Below are 19,395 nucleotides of genomic sequence, written 5' to 3'. Positions count from 1 at the left end.
AAGAACACAGCCTTAAGAGGTGTGCTCACATGGAGCTCCTGAAAGTCCCAAAGGGCCCAGAAGTCCTGGCTAGCAGCCTCCTTGCTTCTCTTCTCCCTGCCCTAGCTTAAAAACAACCACAGCCCAGAAGAAGTTAAGTTGATATTCTCAATCAAGAGTCTGAAATCATAGTTATCTGTCCTCTGGACTAACTAGCAATGCTGATGTGCAGCAGGGGGGGGGGGGCGGGGAAGATCTGAATGTTTGATGAGGAGAGTCACAGGCTTGGGTAGAAGCTTGGGGCCCTGAGAGGGGAGGCTCAGGAAGAAGTAACAGAAAGAAAAGGGATTTCAGGATTGCACTGACATTTGTGTTTAATTTTCTTCTTGTTCTAAATGCTATTTAACTTTTAAGGGAAAGAGAAAACAGAGAGATACCTTTTAAGAGAACTGTTCAATTCCAAAAATTAAAACCAGCCAGCTGCCATCCAATACTGTCGGCCTTCATTCAAGCTCCAGCTGTAATTTAGCTCGGTAGTTGCGCCGACACCAAACTTGCAAATGATGAGTTGACTTTGGAATCCAGCTTATTTAAATAAAGCGGGCCCGCTCCACGAAAGGCGGGTATCTGATTACAACCGGAGTTACTGGTTGTTTACATACAACATTCCCGGGAATGGAGCGGCAGAAGGAGTCACCAGAAGAAACAGAAAAGGCCAGCGACCAAACACCCACGGAGAAAGTGCTAGTGCCTCGGACTGCAGTAGGGTTAACCTCCTGGGTCCCAATCCAGAGCGTCGGGAGGGCTTGGCTCTTTCAGCAGGCACTGGAAAGATTTCCAACTAGCCCTCTCCCCGCGGTGGCCCTGAGGCCCTCACAATAAGGCCACTCCCGCAGGCAAGCTGCTGGAAGGAGCCGACACCACCCCTCTGCAGGGCCAACCTCCCCAGGCCTGACCATGCCCTCTCGAACCAGCTGGGCTACTGTCCTCTTAATTAAGAAACAATAACTATTTAAGAAGAAGCGCAAATAACCCGCTCCTGCGCGCCCAGGCTTGGGATTGGAGTTCCGGCTGGGGAGGGAGCAGTGGGGATGGGAAGGTGGGGTTGGAAGCGAGACTGCGGGCGGAGGCCGCGGCGATCGGAGCACCCGGCGACCCGCCTCCTGGGCCCCGCCCTCAGCCTTCTCACCCGGTGGGGACCGGAGGGGTGGGGAACCACCCCCTTCGCTGCGACAGTTCTTGAGTGCAGGGATCCAGAAGCCCGCAGGGAGAGGGCGCCGAGCGCGCGAGTTGGCGGCTGGGAAGTGAGAGCGGTCCCCAGTCCAGCCGCAGGCCCCTCGGGCCGGGAGCGCGGCGTCACTGCCACAAAATCCTTTTCTTCCCAGGAGGGAGCCGTCCCTCGATCCCTTAGAGGGTGGAGATTCCTCACGTTCCCTCCTCCCGCTCCCCGGGGTCGGAGGGGAGCTGTGGCATTAGGCTGGAGTGACTATTCCGCGTGCCCTATAATTACGCACACACTGAAATCTTCACCGTTGACTTAAGTTACTTGGCGCTGCGAGGGCTGGGGCCCTGCGTATTGATTAAACGCAGCCTCTATTTACCTAAACAATAAATGTAGAGATTAGCGATGTTCACTTGATCACAATAATGGGGTTGACAATTAGGGGGCAATGCATCCCAGATGTAGCCGAGCCTATGGGAGGCAGGCGGGCGGCAGGCTTCTGGAAGAGGGGCGCTCGGGGGGCCTGCGGAGGCGGAGGTGCGGAGCCCCGCGCAGAGCTGGAGCCTGCCCGCCGAGCTCCGCAGAGGCTGAGGTGAGGCCCAGCCGCCGCCAGGCCGCCGGCCACCAGGCTCCGGAGGCCCGCAGCGGGCTTTGGGGGACCTAAACGTCTCCGCGCCCAGGTAGGCATCTGGAGCGCCGAGCCCGCCTCCCTGCGGCGGTGCCACCTGCCTCTAGGCTGTCTTGCCGGCTGGGAAGGGCGATGGACGCCGCTGGCGCATGCCCGAGTAAGTGTGTCTGGGTCATCAGTGTGCACTCTGCGGGCGGCAGCGGGAGGAAGGGCAGGGGGAGGCGCACGTGTCTAATGTGTGCGGAGCCTCCCTCTTCCCCTATGTGTACTCCTAGAAGCGAGTCAGGGTGGAAAAGTCAGTCTGGTCTTGCCTTCGGGGTGGGTGTGACATCCATCCGGGGTGTGATAGGAGAGGCCAGACGCTCAGGGTTGGACTCTAGAGTGGCAGGACACAGAAAGCATGGACTTGTGGACCCAGGACAGGCCTGGTCCTCGGATATCACAGTACAGGGGTTCTGGGATTCTTGGTGGGAATCTTGGAACCAGCTTCTTCCTGCGCCACTCACTGTGCGGGAGGGCCCTGAGAAATCCTAGGAAGCAGGGGATTGAAAGGAACTAACTCAGAGCAGAACTCGGGAGAGCAAGATAGAGAGTCATAAAGGGAAGATGAGAACAGCTGATAGTGGTACGTGTGAGTCTGTGAAATCGTGATCCATCTAGAAGAGTTTCGAATCCTGGGTTCCCATCCCATACCGGCTGCAAAAGACGCAGGGAGCAACTCTCCCAAATCAAGTGGTTTCTCAGTTTTTTCCCTCTTCCTTCTGTGCCCCATTATCAACCCATTATGCCTCCCATCCCACATTTAGGTACGGACACAAGGATTTGTTCCAGACATCCATGAACAAACCAGAACGAAGCCCTTTCCCGCCAAACCACTAGGGCTTGGAAATACGCAGAATACACAGTGCCGGCCCAAACTCTGGGAGCGGGAACCCGGGAGAAGACTTGAGCGGTAAGAGATCTAGAGCATTAGAAGGAGGGAGGGGAAAGGAAGAGAAAAGGTTTCGAAAGAGAAAAAAGAGGAAGGAGGAAGTGGAAGGAGCAGCAAGGGTAGAGTTGGGCGTGGGGTTCGGTTACAAACGCACCCCCACCCCCGCCCCGCCAGGCGCCCGGGGTCTTTCCGAGCGCTGTCTGCGTCACCGCAGAGCCCCAAGCGGACTGGGGGAGGGGAAGATAAGACAAAGGGAATTCTCCTCTGGGAAGTGCGAAGTGCATCTGTCCTCTCCTTGCAGGCTCTGGAAAACTGGCAGGAATTTCCTTGTCGTGAGAAGACCGACGAGCGTCTGCAGCAGAGACAACTACAAACAGACTTAGGGCCGGGAAGGAGGCGGGAGGAGGGGTGGCGGGGGCCAGCTTTGATCGCTTCAACTCTGTTGTAATTTTGTCTTCACATTAGCCAAAATAGTCAGCCCTAGCTAGAAGTGCTGTTCCGCGGAGTCCCCTCTCACCCCACCCTTCCACCCCCACGTCATGTGCACGCGGGGAGCTAGGTCGCCGCTCCTCCCCGAGTCGCGCCTGAAACTTCAAGGGCTAATGGTTCTGTGTTCCTGCCACAATTAGGAGCCCACACAAGTATGGGCTTAAACAAGTATGTAAGTCATCCTCCCCCTCTCCGGGGACAGACCCGGGAAGGAAGGCAGCTGGGACAGCTCCGGGAGGTTGTCCCCCGTTAGGGGGAGTGGCTTCGCTGTGACCCCCAGCTGCTCCTCCTGGCCTGGGTCTTTCTAAGCCCTTCCTTAGAAAGTAGAGAAAGGGGCAAAGAATGTGCATCTCGCCACCCACCGGACAAGCCAGGCGAGCCTGTGTCTGTGCTTGAAAAGTTTTCCAAATAAATCGCTCTGGTGGTTCCAAGCAGCGATGAACAGAGGCTGAACCCGGGTCTTCTCCAGAACAGTGCAACCGATGTAAAGAAGCTGCAGTCCCAGCCTTTCCCTTTTCTTCCCCCTGTAAATCAGCCATATAAATCATTCGCATTGTTTAAGGTACATTGATCAATCTAATGGCTTGTAATAGGCTCCTAATTGCCACTTGCAGAGTTCTGCAGGTTCCTGTTTGAACAGGGAAGGTTTCCATTCCAGCCAAAGTCCACCTTCATCTTGAGACTGGATGATTACAGACCCAGGAGGAGGACCACAGTGGCCAGGCCACTGGAGTCCCCATGCTTCAGGGGAGGGAGGAGGGGGGCCTTACTGGAGACATTTACTGTTCTTTTTTTTTTTTTTCCCCTTTACTTTTCAAAGCCCACATCCAAATTGGTAATTCTCTCTCTCTCTCTTTTCCCTTTTAACAAATTACTAGTTCTCTAATGAGCAAAGCCAAGGCCATGATTATTGTTGTGTTTTTATTTTAAATTTTATGTATTTATTTGAGAGAGAGCATGGGAGAGGGGAGAGGTCAGAGGGAGAAGCAGACTCACTGCTGAGCAGGGAGCCAGATGTGGGACTCAATCCCAGGACTCCAGGATCATGACCTGAGCCATTGGCAGTTGCTTAACCAACTGAGGCACCCAGGCGCCCTTGTTTATTGTTTATATCAGGCACGAAAACTTCTTTATTTGCATCCTTTATGTCTGTACAGTAAAACTTCTTAAGTGGCAAACAGGTATTCTCTTAGTCATCCCTTTCTTTTGATTTGCTTCTTTCTAACATGGTAACACCAGGAGTGGTGATAGCAAATAATAAGGGGGGAGGGGTTGTTGAAAGGCAGGAAGAAGCAGCCAAACTTTTTCCAATATGGAGTCCTGGAGATATGCCTAAACTCCGGCTTAACATCTTGTGGTGTAATGTCTCCTCCAAGCCTTGAATGGAGGAGGCTGAGTTGGAAGTATCCTCAAAAGCTCCCTATGAAAGAGTCAAACCGAGGAAACTGGGACCCTGGCTGGGAGGAGCTGAAAGATGACCAGAATCCTCTGGCCTTTGGCAGCGGCGGCAACTGCTTCTTCTTCTTCTTCTTCTTCTTCTTCTTCTTCTTCTTCTTCTTCTTCTTCTTCTTCTTCTTTCCTCCTCCTCCTTCTTCTTTTTAAAATATATTAACTCAAAAGATACTTTAATGTTCCAGAGATGGTTCCCTTTAAGTTGACTGAGACAACAATTGTGCCTTATTTTGGTAAAAATGCTCTAAAAAAGAAGAAAGCCAACACAGAATGACACATTTGCTTAGGTCTAAGACCCCTCTATGGTAGTTGGTGATGGAGGGAGGAAGGTGAAACTCCAAGCCCAATAGGCCCCCCATAGTTTCCGAGTAATGCAGTAAACAAATCTATGATGCTTGTTGAATAATCTTCCAATAATTGCAGTCATTAAAATCATCACACAGTCTACAGTCACCTTCCTTCCTTTGACACACCAGAGTCTTTCCTTTAATTGTTAATGCATTTTTGGCTCAGATAAACAGATCAAGGCACGCTTAAAATATAAGGCCCAGATACATCTAACAGCAGAAAACTGGTAGTGAAGTAAATGTTTGGAGTGTACTTAAGAGACCAGGGTTTTTCACTTTCTCCAGTAGACCTTCCAGGCAAGAAGGATTTGCATTTCCTGCCACCTCTAAATAGCAGCTTCACTTCTGAGGTAAAGAAAAGATCCTTCCAGGCTCTTTTATATGCAAGGGTTGGGCTGGAATTAGGGCGTTATAGAACAAGTATTAAATGAAAGCTCAGCAGAAATTGTGGGAGAGTTCCTCAATTTTCAATTAATTTCTCCATTCATTTGATCTGAAGGCTGGCGCTTTTTAAAATATAAATATGTGTTAACTATAAAAGATTCCCTTCTAATCAAAAGCTGCATTTCATTTGCACCCACAACTGGCAAGCTCCAACTGTGGAAAGGATTCATAGCACTCAACAGGCGCTGGCGTCTGTCCCCGCTTCCTTCGCCCTTGTTCATGGCAGGCGACTATGGTACACAGGGGCAGCTTTTTTTTTTTTTTAAACCCAAGTTATTAATGTATCTCCCCAATCCCCACACCGGGCTGACCTGATAATCACTGTTCTAGTGTAGATCATGCAAATGAAAAGCATAATTAACTGAGCAAATGATTCAAAAGGGGAGCACTGTGGCTTACCAAATAAGTAAATAAAGGCAGGTGGGAGGAGGACAGGTCAGATAAATGCTCTTTACGGGCTCCTCTCGCTTCCCTCTCCCCGGTTCCCGCCCCCGGGCATCCCCGTCCTGGTGGTAGTGGCTTTGGCAGCAACCAGCAGGGCCGGTGCGAGAACCTTCGGTCCCTCCTCCCACAACGCCTCCCCTCCCGCCCACATCCTCAAGTCTCCCCAAGTCGACCTCACCCCACCCTAGTGCTGCGTACCCGTTGCTAACTCTGAGAGTGGCTGAAACCCCGGGGAGACTGGGCAGCCACCTAATATTTCGAATTATTCAGAAGATAGATGGTTCTCCCTGTCCCCACCCTGCTTCCTGTGCATCGGGGAGAAGCTTTTTTTTTTTTTTTTTTTTTTTTTTTTCTCTGGTGTAGAAGCTCCAGTCCTTCGGATCAGCGCTAATGACGGAATTGTTTCTCCGGCTTCGCCTTCTAAACGCAGCAACTTGAGCAGTTGCTCAGATCAAAGCTCTCCGGAGAGGCAAGTAGGGAGAAACAATATTTGTTCAAAGGAAGTGAACTCTTCCCTTTAATTACCCTATTCTTCTTTATTAGGATTCCTATTGAAAATTTTTTTTTGCAAAAAAAATTTATGTTGATTTAACCATAGTGTATTTGCGATGTAAATATATTCCAAGATGAAAACGTCACGGATCAATTGTAAAGGACCCGGATACATAATTTTAAAAAATCAGTTTCAGTGTATATGAGGTTCTCACCCCACTTTCGCTGCTCAGTCAGATTTGTTTATGCAGAATCGACATTTAATAGTGCTAATTGCACTCCAGTTAAATTGCCCTGATTGCAGAAAGGGAAGCAATTTTCGTGCTCTCTGTCTGGGTTTGGAAGAAATTGTTTTATATTCACCTCTTTATAAAGAAGTGGAGATAAGGCACCGGGGCCTTTGCACAAATTGCACTTAGGGGCTGACTGGCAGCATTCAGGCGCTATAATAGAGCATTATTTGGCCGTTTTGAATAATGTAAAGCGTTTGCTGAAAGCTATTCTCCCGAAAATTGCTTTAACTTTTAAAAGGGTGATGATTCACTCCAAACCAGGCCTTTGTTACATTGTCATTATTTCCCCAAATGTTTTAACAGTCAGCTCAACACTTTAGCATAACACATTGATCTTTGTTTAAAAACTAGATTTTTTAGAGGATGAAAAAAAAAATCTGTCACACGAAAAAAAAAATGGACTTCTTTGGGAAGATTTCCTTGGGGCCCCACCTTAGAGTTGAAGTGGCCGGGGTGTCGGCCTACGTTCGTTTGGAAGATTTCCCTAACTTTTATTGTGATCCCGACGCGTGTATCTAAAGGAATATCCGAGTGCCCACGTAGAGAGTCTGACAGCTGGAACCACATTGAAAACGGCAGGAGGGGGGAGGGGAGCTGAGGAGAAGAAGGAGAAGAGGAAGGCAACCAGGGCTCCCCGAGCCCGAGGTGCCAGCGTGAGCTGTTTTAAATGGTTGACTTGAAAATGTCACTAGTGCTAAGTGGCTTTTCGGATTGTCTTATTTATTACGTTGTCAGGTTTCCTTAAGGAGGGGGTGTGTTGGAGGTGGGGGAGGAGGTGGTAAGGGGAAACCTCCGCGCTTCTCCTACCGGGGCTGCAGTGGGTGAGTCGGCAACGCCTCGCTGCCACTTAACAATCCCTCTATTAGTAAATCGACGCGGAGACTCTACGGGAAGCCGAGCACCAGTCTCCCCTTCCAGGGCAGAAGTCACCTGTTGGGAACGGCTCCTGGGTCCCCCTGCCGGGCTTTCTGGCTCTTCCAGGCTGCCTGGATTCCCCCTTAACCTACCACCCCGAGTGCCCCGAAGCTTTTGACACCTTCTCCACCCCACCCCCTGATTTCCATCAGTCCCCCAGGGCACAGAGCTTCAGGATAGCCGCGGGTCTTCTCACTCTCTTTTTTTTCTGTCACGATTTCCTCGGTGCTTTCGCCAACTTAAACCAAAGTGTGTGTATGGGGGGTGGGGTGGGGGCATTCTGAGCAAAGGTATTATAACGAAAAGCAAAGAAAGCAACCTATACAGCCCTCCCACCCACCGAGTGCATCAGGATGCACGTCGGCTCCATCTTAGGGCCGAGAGAGGAGCTAAAGTGGTCGCACTTTTGGGCCAAGAGGTATTGCAAAGAGGAGAGAAAACACTGGGAGCACAGTTCCACTCCTCCTTACTTACTCCCCTCGGCAACAGCTCCTGTTTTGCACCCAAGCCTTTGGGGTTCGTGGTTACATGTCTTTTAAAAAGCAGGATGTAGGTTTGGAGGGGAGTGTGGTACAGTAAAACCAGTACCCAGGTCTGTCCGAGGACGCTGGTATTCCTCTTTCAAAGGCAGCTCCAACTGCCCTGAAGAAGAAAGAGAAAGCAAGACCAAGAAAGAAAAGCAAACAGCCTAGCGATTGCTAAGGGACTCCAGCACGCGCAGTCCTCTGCCCGAGGACACCTCTTTTCACACCGACAAGCTCCTGAGAGGACTTCAGGATGCTTTCAGCCTGCAAAATGTGGAGGCGCCCACGTGTGGCCTTGTCCCCCTCACTCGCGAGTGGAGGTCCCCAAGAGAGGCTCCTGGAGCATGTCCACGAAAGCAGGGCGCTGCAGGGGGAAAGCCCACCTCTCATCACGGTGCCTTTGCCGTGCAGAAGAGCCCCGAGGCCCAGGAGGTCTGGAGTGGGAGTGGGTTGAAGCTGGGGCAAGAAAACTCGACTCCAGGCTGAAACGTGACGTGCAAATCTTCGCCGGGTTAAACAAACAGCCGAGCGAGCTGCAGCTTCAGCGGGGGTGGCGGTGGGGGCGGACGCAGCTCGCGCCGCTCTGTGTTTCCAAAGTTGTTACAACGTGAAAATAAGCGGCTTCGTGCAGCGTGCTGTATGGGTTGATGCCTCCCACCCCCACGCCAGCCCCCTGCGAAACCCGGCAGATAATCAGCACTTCCCACTGTTTAGTCGTATTTGACAACTGGGTTAACCTGGTATCTAGGCGCTGGCGAAACGGTACAAAGGGTGCCCTCAATTACCACTAGAAGCTTCTGGTGTGAGTGGCACTTGTATTACCCCCCGGGTCAGAGGCCAGAGCGACAATTAGGAAGTCGCTTAGATCTCTGGGGGGAAATGGCGCGATGCGCAGACTCCAGGCCCTCCCAACAAGTCTGTGGGTGTAGACCTGGACGGAGAGGCCTATCTCTCTCCTCTCAGAGGAGCTGTCCTTTCGCGCACTCTCCTCAATGTGACCCTGGAGTGGGTAAAACCGAATCCAGTGGGAGAAGGAACTGGGTAAAAGACAAACGACCATGATAAAACTGCGAGGGAGAATGATGGATCCCAGCTGAAGTTGTGCTCCGCAGGCGAGAGCCTAGACACACAAAGTGAGCGTTGACATTTCCGTCTTTACTTAGGCCTTGCTGGTGCTGTCTCCGCCTCGGCGCCCCCCGACCCCCATTGCCTTCTTTCCCACAAGTGGGGAGTGGACCAGGACTGTCAGTTCTAACTTGCATCATCTCGGGGTGGTTCGGGGGGCTTGTGGCTTGGTCTCAGCGCTCCTTAAACCTGGCTCCGTGCGTGTGTGTAAATTTTTAATTGCACTGTAATTTCTTCAGTCTCTAGCCCGCGCCTCCCCCCACCCCCCAACACCTCGCTAGCCGCCTTGACTGGCACGCGCCGGGAGCCCTGGCTTGGGCCCCTCGGCGCGTCTGATTGGCTGCGGGGCAGCTCCCGTCTGCTCCGCCTGCGCCCTCATTGGGCGAGAGGCGCAGCCAGCGGCACTTCAAAGCGGGTGCTCCTCGCACTTAGGCTGAGTTTAGCCGGCGGGAGCCCGGAGTCCGCTCGGCGCGAGCGCGGGGACGCGGGAGCTGCGCGGGATCCGAGCAGCTTTCCGGAGCAGCCGTGAGGCTCAGCCCCGCTCCCGGCCCCGCCGCGCAGCCCAGGGACCTGCTATGGCCACGTCTATACTCGGGGTAAGTCGGAAGTGCGGCAAGACATTTGCTCGTTTTAACTGCAGTAAATTTTCGTTATGGCTTCTCCGCGTCGGCGGCTCCGGAGAAACTGTTGCTGCCGGACAGCAGTTTCAGCGCCTTTTAGCACTTTCCACATTTCTGGGGCTGATTCTTTCCAAGTTATTGAAACCTAGGAGATGCCTTTGTAAGAAAATGATTTGTTAAGCAACGCTTTTTTTTTTAGGTGGCTTTAAAGAAAACCTAGAGGTTTCTTTTCTTCCCCTGGTGATTAATACCCCATCCCCCCTTGCTCCGGGGATTGTTGCAATTACGCGACAGTGGTGTTTCCAGAAAACAGCCTTAATCGTTTTGCAGTCCATGTAGTCACGTTAACAAACATTTACACTTCTGAGGCTCCCCAGTTCGCTTGTGACTTGAAATCCATAGCTGGGTCCCTTCTCGGATTCTTGTTTTCATAATCGAGGATGGGGGGGGCTGTAAACATTAAAAACAACGTTTCCTATTTAAAAAAAAAAAAAAAGGGTCAAGTCGTAGCCACCCTTGAAAGCAGTGTCCCAAGTTTCCCCCGCCCCCGAGCCGCTGTTTCGGCCGCCTCCGCCCTCACCCGATGTTTGTTGTCGTTGTGTTTACTTCCGTGCTTTACTCCGAAGGGCGATTTGGGGGCCTCAGTGAGAGGAGCGGGCTTACGGCGAGCGGGAGGCGAGCTACTCAGTCCGGCCCTGGGTAGGGGTTGCAGCGGCGGAGACGGGGAGGACTGAGACATCTCTGATTTCTAGCCCCACCGAGGAACAACTTTCCAGCGCCGGGGCTCTCGCCCTTGGGATCGCCTGAGCCCGGCGCGGGGCGCGGCGCATCCTTGGCGAGCGCGCGGGGAGGAGGCGCGAGCCCAGGAGCCACGACCCCCCGGGACCAGCCGCGGGGCAAACGAGGCTGCTCACGGGTGCACTTTGTGTCTTCCTCCCACTTCTTCCTGCCCTCCTTCTCCTTGCTCCCTCCCTCACCCCACCCACTCTAGGAAGAGCCGCGCTTTGGAACGACCCCGTTGGCCATGCTGGCGGCGACCTGCAACAAGATCGGCAACACAAGCCCGCTGACGACGCTGCCGGAGTCGAGCGCCTTTGCCAAGGGCGGCTTCCACCCGTGGAAGCGCTCCTCGTCCAGCTGCAACCTCGGCTCCAGCCTCTCGGGCTTCGCCGTGGCCACCGGTGGCCGCGGCTCGGGCGGCCTGGCGGGCGGCTCGGGCGCAGCCAACAGCGCCTTCTGCCTGGCCTCCACGTCCCCTACGTCGTCCGCTTTCAGCAGCGACTACGGCGGCCTCTTCTCCAACTCGGCGGCTGCCGCGGCGGCGGCGGCCGGAGTGTCCCCGCAGGAGGCGGGCGGCCAGTCGGCCTTCATCTCCAAGGTGCACACGACGGCGGCCGACGGCCTGTACCCGCGCGTGGGCATGGCGCACCCGTACGAGTCGTGGTACAAGTCGGGCTTCCACTCGACGCTGGCGGCGGGCGAGGTGACCAACGGCGCGGCGTCGTCGTGGTGGGACGTGCACAGCAGCCCGGGCTCGTGGCTGGAGGTGCAGAACCCCGCTGGGGGGCTCCAGAGCTCGCTGCACTCGGGCGCCCCCCAGGCCTCGCTGCACTCGCAGCTCGGCACCTACAACCCCGACTTCAGCTCGCTCACGCACTCGGCCTTCAGCTCCACGGGCCTCGGCTCCTCGGCCGCCGCCGCCTCGCACTTGCTCTCCACCAGCCAGCACCTGCTGGCTCAGGACGGCTTCAAGCCGGTGCTGCCCTCCTACTCGGACTCCAGCGCCGCCGTGGCGGCCGCGGCGGCCAGCGCCATGATCTCGGGCGCCGCGGCCGCCGCCGCCGGGGGGAGCTCGGCGCGCTCCGCCCGCCGCTATTCTGGCCGCGCCACCTGCGACTGCCCCAACTGCCAGGAGGCGGAGCGGCTGGGCCCGGCCGGAGCGAGCCTGAGGCGCAAGGGCCTGCACAGCTGCCACATCCCGGGCTGCGGCAAGGTGTACGGCAAGACGTCGCACCTGAAGGCGCACCTGCGCTGGCACACGGGCGAGCGGCCCTTCGTGTGCAACTGGCTCTTCTGCGGCAAACGCTTCACGCGCTCGGACGAGCTGCAGCGGCACCTGCGGACTCACACCGGCGAGAAGCGCTTCGCCTGTCCGGTGTGCAACAAGCGCTTCATGCGCAGCGACCACCTGAGCAAACACATTAAGACGCACAACGGGGGTGGCGGGGGCAAAAAGGGCAGCGACAGTGACACGGACGCCAGCAACCTGGAGACGCCCCGCTCCGAGTCCCCCGACCTCATCCTACACGACTCCGGCGTCAGTGCCGCCCGGGCGGCGGCGGCGGCGGCGGCAGCAGCGGCGGCGGCAGCGGCGGCGGCGGCGGCCTCGGCGGGAGGCAAGGAAGCCGCGTCGGGCCCCAACGACTCTTAGAGGCCGGGCGAGAAGTGCGAGCGAGCGAGTAGAGACACCGAGAGCGAGCGAGAGGTTCGGAGGGCCAGCGAGCGGGGCACGGACGGGCGGGGGCTCCAGAGACGCCCCCCCGGGCCACCACGAAGCGTAGCTGCACCCGGCTCCTCGGCCGCTGCTCGCCGGCCACGCCAGGAGCTACCCTCTGCTGTCCCGGACCAGACGAGAATCGAACGCGTGATCCAGGAACAAAAGCAAACCGTCCTCCGACACAAGCAACACTTTAAAAAACTGCACACATACACAGACACACACACCCGAGACCTACAACCACAAGCACTCACATTAGAGCGCGCTTGCGCGCGTACACACACACACACAACTCTCGCACAAACTTCTCGAGCGAAGAGCAATACACAGAAACGCTCCCTTCTCCCCCATAGCCCACCCCCTTCCACTAACCCTTCTCTTTCCTTTTCTCAAAAAACAAGCCACCACTCTGCAAAGGACTGTCAGAACATTTGAAAACAAACGGGACCTATAAAAACAGACCCTTTGTGTGGATTATATTATATATAAAATCCTCCAAGTCCTGCTTGATATCTACTTACAATGAGACTTTTTTTTTTCCTAAAAAGGAAGCATCAAAAAAGGCTTAAGGTGAGAAATTAAACTGGAAGTCTAGTGACAGTTTCTCTGTATTTCATAACATCTGTATAAATAGGGTTCAAAAAATTGTGTTCTTTTTTATTTTCTTGTAAATGTTCATTCAAATAGAGGGTTTTTTTGGTGAATTCCTGAAATTCAGGGAGTTTTTTTTTTTAATTTTCTGATGCACTTTGTGAAAGTCAGTATATATGTAAAAGATATTTAATATGTTGAGTTATCATTTCACTCAAACACGTAAGTTAAGGTCATCTAAAGAAATTAAATGCGTTTATCTGTATGAAGAAAATCTTGACATCATATTTTCATTTTGGTATTATTAAAGGACTCTGAACAATACACTTCCTTTTTTTTTTTTTTTTAAATCCTCTTCCCCTGTCAATAATCTTTACGTGGGTCGACTTTTTTTTGTTGGGAAAAAATTCCTTTAATGTTAGTTTTAGGTAATGTAAGGTTTATGTGAGTTATAAAAGCCATAATACATATATGTTTTTGAGAAGTCAAAATTATTTGTATATCAATAGCGTAAATTAAATTGGGTTATAAGAACATGTAGTTGTATTACTTAATGAAAGAGCTTTCAAAAGGTGACATTTTAAAACTCTGGAGCCCCTAAAATAAAGCAAAGATCCTTGGCAGCTTTAACTGGGGAGGTGCCTACACCTCCCGGAGGGGTCGGACAAAACTCCAGTGGGTTTGTTTGTTTTTAAAAAGCGATTTAAAAACAATCTGTGAAAGGAAAAAGCTTTTTAAAAGAAGTCTTTTAGCTCCCAAGGCCCTCTATGTTGGGAGGCGACTCAGGGGAATAAATCGCTAGAGTCAATACCCCGGAAAAGACATTTCATGCCTAAATGAAAATCTTGTTAAATGTTATTAATTTTGACTTAGAGCACACAGCAGCCCCCTGTGCCTTGTATTCCCTTATTAGGGATTCATGTCTTATCAAATATCTAATTAATCTCCTAGACATCATTTGTTCTGGCCAACTTTATCTCAGCTGGTCCACGGGGAAAACTCCAAATATTCTCCGTGACAAAGCTCCCTTGAAGATCTTTTTAATTGTCTAAATTAACTGCACCAAATTTGCATGTCAAACGGTAAAGGGCAACCTGAGATAAAATGTAAACGTTTTAAAAGCCCCCAAACTAAGCACTTGATTTGATAACTAGGCTTTTTAATGTTATGGAAGACAACTGCTCCTTTCCTTTTCAAAGACGGCTGATCTATGCAAATAGTGAATTGGAAATGCCTAGGTCCCCGCGCCGTCAAATGGCCCTCGCAGGTTATTTGAATATCAGTGGCGCTGCTTCTGAAAAGGTTCAAGGATGCTCTCTGACTTCTTTGTGATTACTCAGTGCGGCGTCTTATTCTGAAGAAAAAAAACTCAGGAATAATTAAAGGCTGGGATCAGGCCTGGGAACACATTTGGGACAGGAATCTCATTTAGACAGTCTCTTTCAAAATAAGGCACAGTTAAATTGACCAGAAGGCAATTATTGAAATGAAAATTATTTTCACTCTCTTTGTCTTCTGACCACCAACTTAACAGCCCCAGTTTAAAAGAGAGGGAGAAGAGAGAGAGAGACGAAAAAGAAAATTGGTAAATGAGATAATTTCGCAATTCGAAAATGTTAATTTAGAAAATAAAGTACATATTTACAGAATAAAAATATTTCTGAAAGGCTCCCCACACAATAGGAAACACAAGCAAAGTCAGCCCCAGTGGAATTTTTTTTTTTTTTAATTACTGTCCCATCTTGGGAACTTGAATGGAGGTTTGATTTTTAGGGATGAAAAAATAAATTATTGTTATTAACTACCAACAAAATATTTTCTCGCAAACTCTGCTCTGAAAAGCCAAGCAGCAAAGTAGCGATAAAGCATGGAGCTAAGGTCCCCAGAGGGGCATTTGTAGCGTGAGGTTCTGTGTCTTCTTCCCTCTCCTCGTTCTCGCGGTCCCCACAGCCTCGGTTACCCCGCACTTCTTCCTCGAGTTTTTCTTCTCTTTGACTATTTTCTCTCCCCGCTCCAACAGTTCACATCCAGGACCTCCCCCCCAGCCCCCCGCGCGCCGCCCGGGCCGGGCCCGGTCTCCTGGAGAAGCTGGCCGGGGTGCGTTGGCTCCAGGGGCTTTGGGCTGTGGCGCTGGAGGCCGAGAGAGCGTGCCCGGCGCGTTTGGGGGCCGCGGGCCGGCGGCACGGAGGTGAGAGTGTGCTGGGGTTTCCTGAGGCATAAGGGCGCCCGGGCGTCTGTCCCAGGCAGCTTTGTTTCTCGTCGATAATAAAGGCAGATCAAAGGGCCTGGCGGTGCAGGTCCCGCTCGCGGCGCGGCTCCCTCCGCAGCCCAGTGATCAAGGCCTCTGCGCTCTGCCTCTGCCCCGCGGGTCAGCGGACGTCCATCACCGCGGCTCCCGGGAACCGCGGGCGGCGGCCGGGCCTGAGCGTCCAGCCGGGAGACCGGAGCTCGCGGAGTCCGCACCCGAAGGAAGCAGGGCCCCTGCCCCCGGGCCCAAACGGGCAGGCGAAAACAGAGTCCAGCCCCCCCTCCTTCCCACCCTCCGCGCCAGGGGCCCCTGGGGGGAGCGGGGAAGCCGTGACCTAGGCGGTGGCGACCGCGGAGGCCGAGCAAATTGCAGACAGCGTGCGTGGGAGGGGAGGGCCCGCGAGCCGCGAGAGCAGCGCGGTAGGCAACGAAGGTGGGGCCGCGTCTCCCCAGGGCCACCTCGGGGCTCCGGTTCGCCTGGAATGCTCGGGCTCCGGGGCCCGGGAAGAGCAGGCGGCCGAGGCAGGGGTCCGGGCGCAGACCCCCGGCGCGGCCTGCAGGCCGGGGTGGGGCGGGCACCGCGGCCTGCAGGCCGGGGTGGGGCGGGCACCGCGGCCTGGGTGTTGGGGGGCACGGACCGGGTCTCCAAGTTCCGCGCGGCCCGGCTGAGGGGAAACGCGATTTCGTTTCAGCCGGTTTCTCCCAGCGTTTCCTGTTCTACGGCTTCCTGCGCAGTAGAGGCGCGAAGAGCTTTTCCGCAGGCCTGCGCCCACCCAGCCCCAAGCACACCCTCCCCCCGCGGCTACCTTTTGGGGTCTATCCCCCCCCCACCCCGTGGAATGAACTGGAGCCTACCTGATGAGGAAAGAGAGAAAGAGGAAAAATAGAGAAAGATTTTTCTTTCCTCAAGGAGAGACAGCAACGTTATTTTGACGAGATTAGATTGTGCACCTGAACCGCGTGTCTGGACATTCCGTCAAATAGTTCTAAGTCGTGTAAAATTGAATTTCTTGTTATTCAGATGGAAACTTTATTTATTTTAACTCTAATCTTATTTGCATCTATTATCTGTATTCACCAAGGCTCTCTCCCACTACAAAAATGCAGATGAAGTAAATCTCACATAAATCCCGCCCATTTGTGTAATTGGTATACTAAGTGTTTATTTTAAGTGAGAATAATTTAGCTACAAATTTTCTTAAGGAATAACATTCTTAACACATTAAAAAAACTGAAAACTCTGATTTGCTTTTATGTTTGACAGTCGCTCTTGATTCCCTTAAGAGGAGCTCGGCGAGTGCGGCTCGCTGGCGCCATCTAGAGCTCCGGGCTGGGAAGGCCGCGCCGTCCGCCGGGCTTGTCACTATTAGCGCCGGGAGACCGGCGTTTGCCGCCGAGCCGCAGCAGCCCAGCGAAGCGAGCAGAGAAAAGCGAGTGTTTGTGTACCAGGCGAGGGGGACGAGCCCCGCCATTGAGGGGCCCTACCTAGCAATGGCGGTATTACTGTTTCCAGGAAGGAGGTCGTTTTGGGAGCATGCTAACTGAAAATCCAAACAAAACAAAATAACGCCCCGATTGGCCCAACTCTTAGAATTGTCTCATTTAATACGCCTTTCAAGGTAACTTCAGGGTCTTCCAACTCGGAGTTGAGCACGCTGGGCTCTGTCGGCCGCGACCTGAACCCCAGGACGGGGGCGCCGCAGTGGGCACAGGCCCCCGCGCTCTTCGCCCAAGGACTCGGGATCTGAGGGCTCCCGATCGGCGAGGCCCGCCCGCGTGGACTGGGCGAGACCGACCAGATCCAAGCTGATTAAAGCAGGCCACCAGACCGTCCCATGTCCCTAGACTCCCCTTTGAAGGGGGAGGTTAGCGAGGGACCCCGCAGCTTTCACCAGCCGGACCACGGATGGCCGGGGTCTCCTTTGCCTTGCAGCCGCCCTCCAGGCAGCCGTCCCAACAGAGTCGGTTAGATGGGGGCTGCCTAGCAGGCCGGGACCTGGAGGGGCGCGCAGGGTCCCCGAAGGCTGCCAGAAACCCCGAAACCCCTCGTCCCAGCCCCTCCTGAAGGGTCCGCACTCCCCACCGGCGGAAACTGACCCCTTGTGTCCCCGCCTTCCCCCCTCCCCACTTTGAAACCCAAATCTAAAATCGGATAACAGTTGGAGGCGTTGACCAATTTTCTCTCCAGGCTGTGCATCGCCCTCCCCCCGCCGCCCCTTTCCCTCCTCTTCCCCGTCCACTACCCCACCCCTCATCTTCAGACGTCGTGCGGTGGCTTCTTCCCCTCCTTTCTAGCCCCCCCTCCTCCTGCGCCTTTATTGTATTTTGATCTTAAAAGCTACACCTCCAAATCCCGCGCCCAGGGCGGCAAAAGCGCGGTCGCCCGCAACAGCGAGAGTCAGTTGAGACGCCAGGGCGCCCGGCTCCCCGATCTCCAGCGGGGGAGAAGCGGTGCGTTTCCGAGAACTCGCAGCCACCTTTGCAGCGAGTAGCTCGGCTGGGTTTGTATTTGCTGTTTTAATACAAACCCCGCCGCACTGCCTATTTCAAAGATGTGCTAATTACTACTTGGATAGCAGGGCGCAAAGTCCTTGTCCATTTCCCAGTACAAAGTAGGTTGCTAGAAAATTTGAAATTGCCTTTCAGCCTAAAGCTGCCTTACCTGAATGTCATAATTACAGTAATTATGTACATCCAAATTACATGCTAATTAAATTAGAATCAAATCGTTCTAAATCGAAATCAAATGAGGTAGTGAAGAATTAATCAATGACAACATAAATAGAGAGCTTCCTTCAGAGATATTTATTGTAACGATCCAAGGAGGAATTTGATCTGAAAAAGTCACCTGTTTATTTACTTTCAAATTAGTAATCAGTTATTATCCCTTCTCCATAATTTTAACCGTTCCGTGCTATTTACCCCCCACCCTTTCTAGACGCTGGAGTTTATAGAAATATGTATGAGGTAAATACATACAGACATGCCTACCCTATATGTTATTGATATAAATATATACAGTGTGTTTGCAACTCTAGTTAAGGGGAAGGTTTCAGAATGTCCGTGGGGACCCAGTGCTCCAGGGCCTGTTCTCTGAGACCCGGGGAAGAAAAACACCTAAGTTTTTTAGATTTTCTAAGATCCCTGCACTGTCTTCCTTTGGAGATTCCTATCAGGGATTTTGCATTGTTTTACAAAAACCTAACCGTTTCTGTGTGGTTCATGTATAAAAGAGAAGCAAAGGGATAGGTTGTCTCCCCCAGTCCGTTTTACGCTGGCAGACTGCAGGCTGGAGTTGACAGTCCCATTTTGCCCCGAGTTAGAGATTAGCATCAGCGTCCTAAAGCGCCCTCTTCACCTGTGGAGCCAAGCAACCAGAGAAATTCGCTCGCCTCCCTAACCACCGAAGGCGAGGGCACCCTCCGACCTTCGCAGGAGAAACGCGCCCGAGGCCGGGCGAGGTTAGGCGGGAGCCGGCGGGCGAGGTCTCGCGGCGGCCGGAGGGGCCGGCCCCCAGGGCGCAGCCCGCTTGGCCCGCAGCCTGACGCAGTGGCCCGGGAATTCCTCCTGGGCGGGTTAGGGCCGCCGGCGTGCGGCGGGGCGGGGCGGGGGTGGGGGGAGCGGGGATGGGTGCTGCGCGCTAACCCGGACCCCTTCCCTTCCCGTTGCTCTTGGTGGGTGGGGAGTCCCGCGGCCTCTCGGCACCGGAGGCGCATCTTCCAGGAAGGGGACGCGCCCCCTAATTCTCAGCTTTTCAATTTGGGTTTGAGGTGCGATCAGGTGGCGGCCAGACACAGGTCTAGAAGGAAAGCGCCGCAGTTTGCTGGGTGACGTCGCCTCTGGGGCTGGGCAGGGGCAACCCCAGCCCTGGACTCACTCCGTCGCCCTACTCCAGCCCCCTTCCTGCTTCCTTTGGCTTTATGGCGAGGTCCTTGGAAGCCCCGCTCTGGTCAGCACCCGAGGCCCCGGACCTCCATTTCTCCACCCCCTCGGGAAGGCCTTGGAGCCCAAGGAACGGACCGGGGTTTTCCCGGTCTGCGAGTTGCGGGGCAGGCGGCTCACGGGCAGGTTGGGCCGGAGTGTGGGTTTCTTTCCCTTACAAGCGGCTCTTGACTTTCACCCGGCACCTCGCTGTCGTTATTACTGCTTCGTCTG

The 19,395-nt window shown here is 53.6% G+C and overlaps 2 protein-coding genes across 2 annotated transcripts in view; both read left to right on the top strand.

The window, feature by feature from the left end:
• SCRN3 (secernin 3) overlaps positions 1-19,395 on the top strand; it is a 345,735-nt gene that overhangs the window by 254,278 nt on the left and 72,062 nt on the right. The gene's annotated exons all lie outside the window — the stretch shown is intronic.
• Positions 9,739-13,307, top strand: SP9 (Sp9 transcription factor). Its single transcript, XM_082689262.1, has 2 exons — positions 9,739-9,881; positions 10,897-13,307. Exons 1-2 carry the CDS (start codon positions 9,861-9,863, stop codon positions 12,334-12,336), a joined length of 1,461 nt encoding a protein of 486 aa, XP_082545388.1. The 5' UTR covers positions 9,739-9,860; the 3' UTR covers positions 12,337-13,307.

The sequence above is a fragment of the Mustela nivalis genome (assembly GCF_964662115.1).
Source record: "Mustela nivalis genome assembly, chromosome: 11".
NCBI classification, from domain to species: domain Eukaryota; kingdom Metazoa; phylum Chordata; class Mammalia; order Carnivora; family Mustelidae; genus Mustela; species Mustela nivalis.
This window is presented reverse-complemented; position numbering and strand designations above follow the sequence as displayed.

Coding starts and splice junctions, on each gene's coding strand:
- SP9 (XM_082689262.1), top strand. CDS start 9,861: ATGGCCACGTCTATACTCGGG. Junction 9,882..10,896: donor TGGCCACGTCTATACTCGGG/GTAAGTCGGAAG, acceptor CACCCACTCTAG/GAAGAGCCGCGCTTTGGAAC.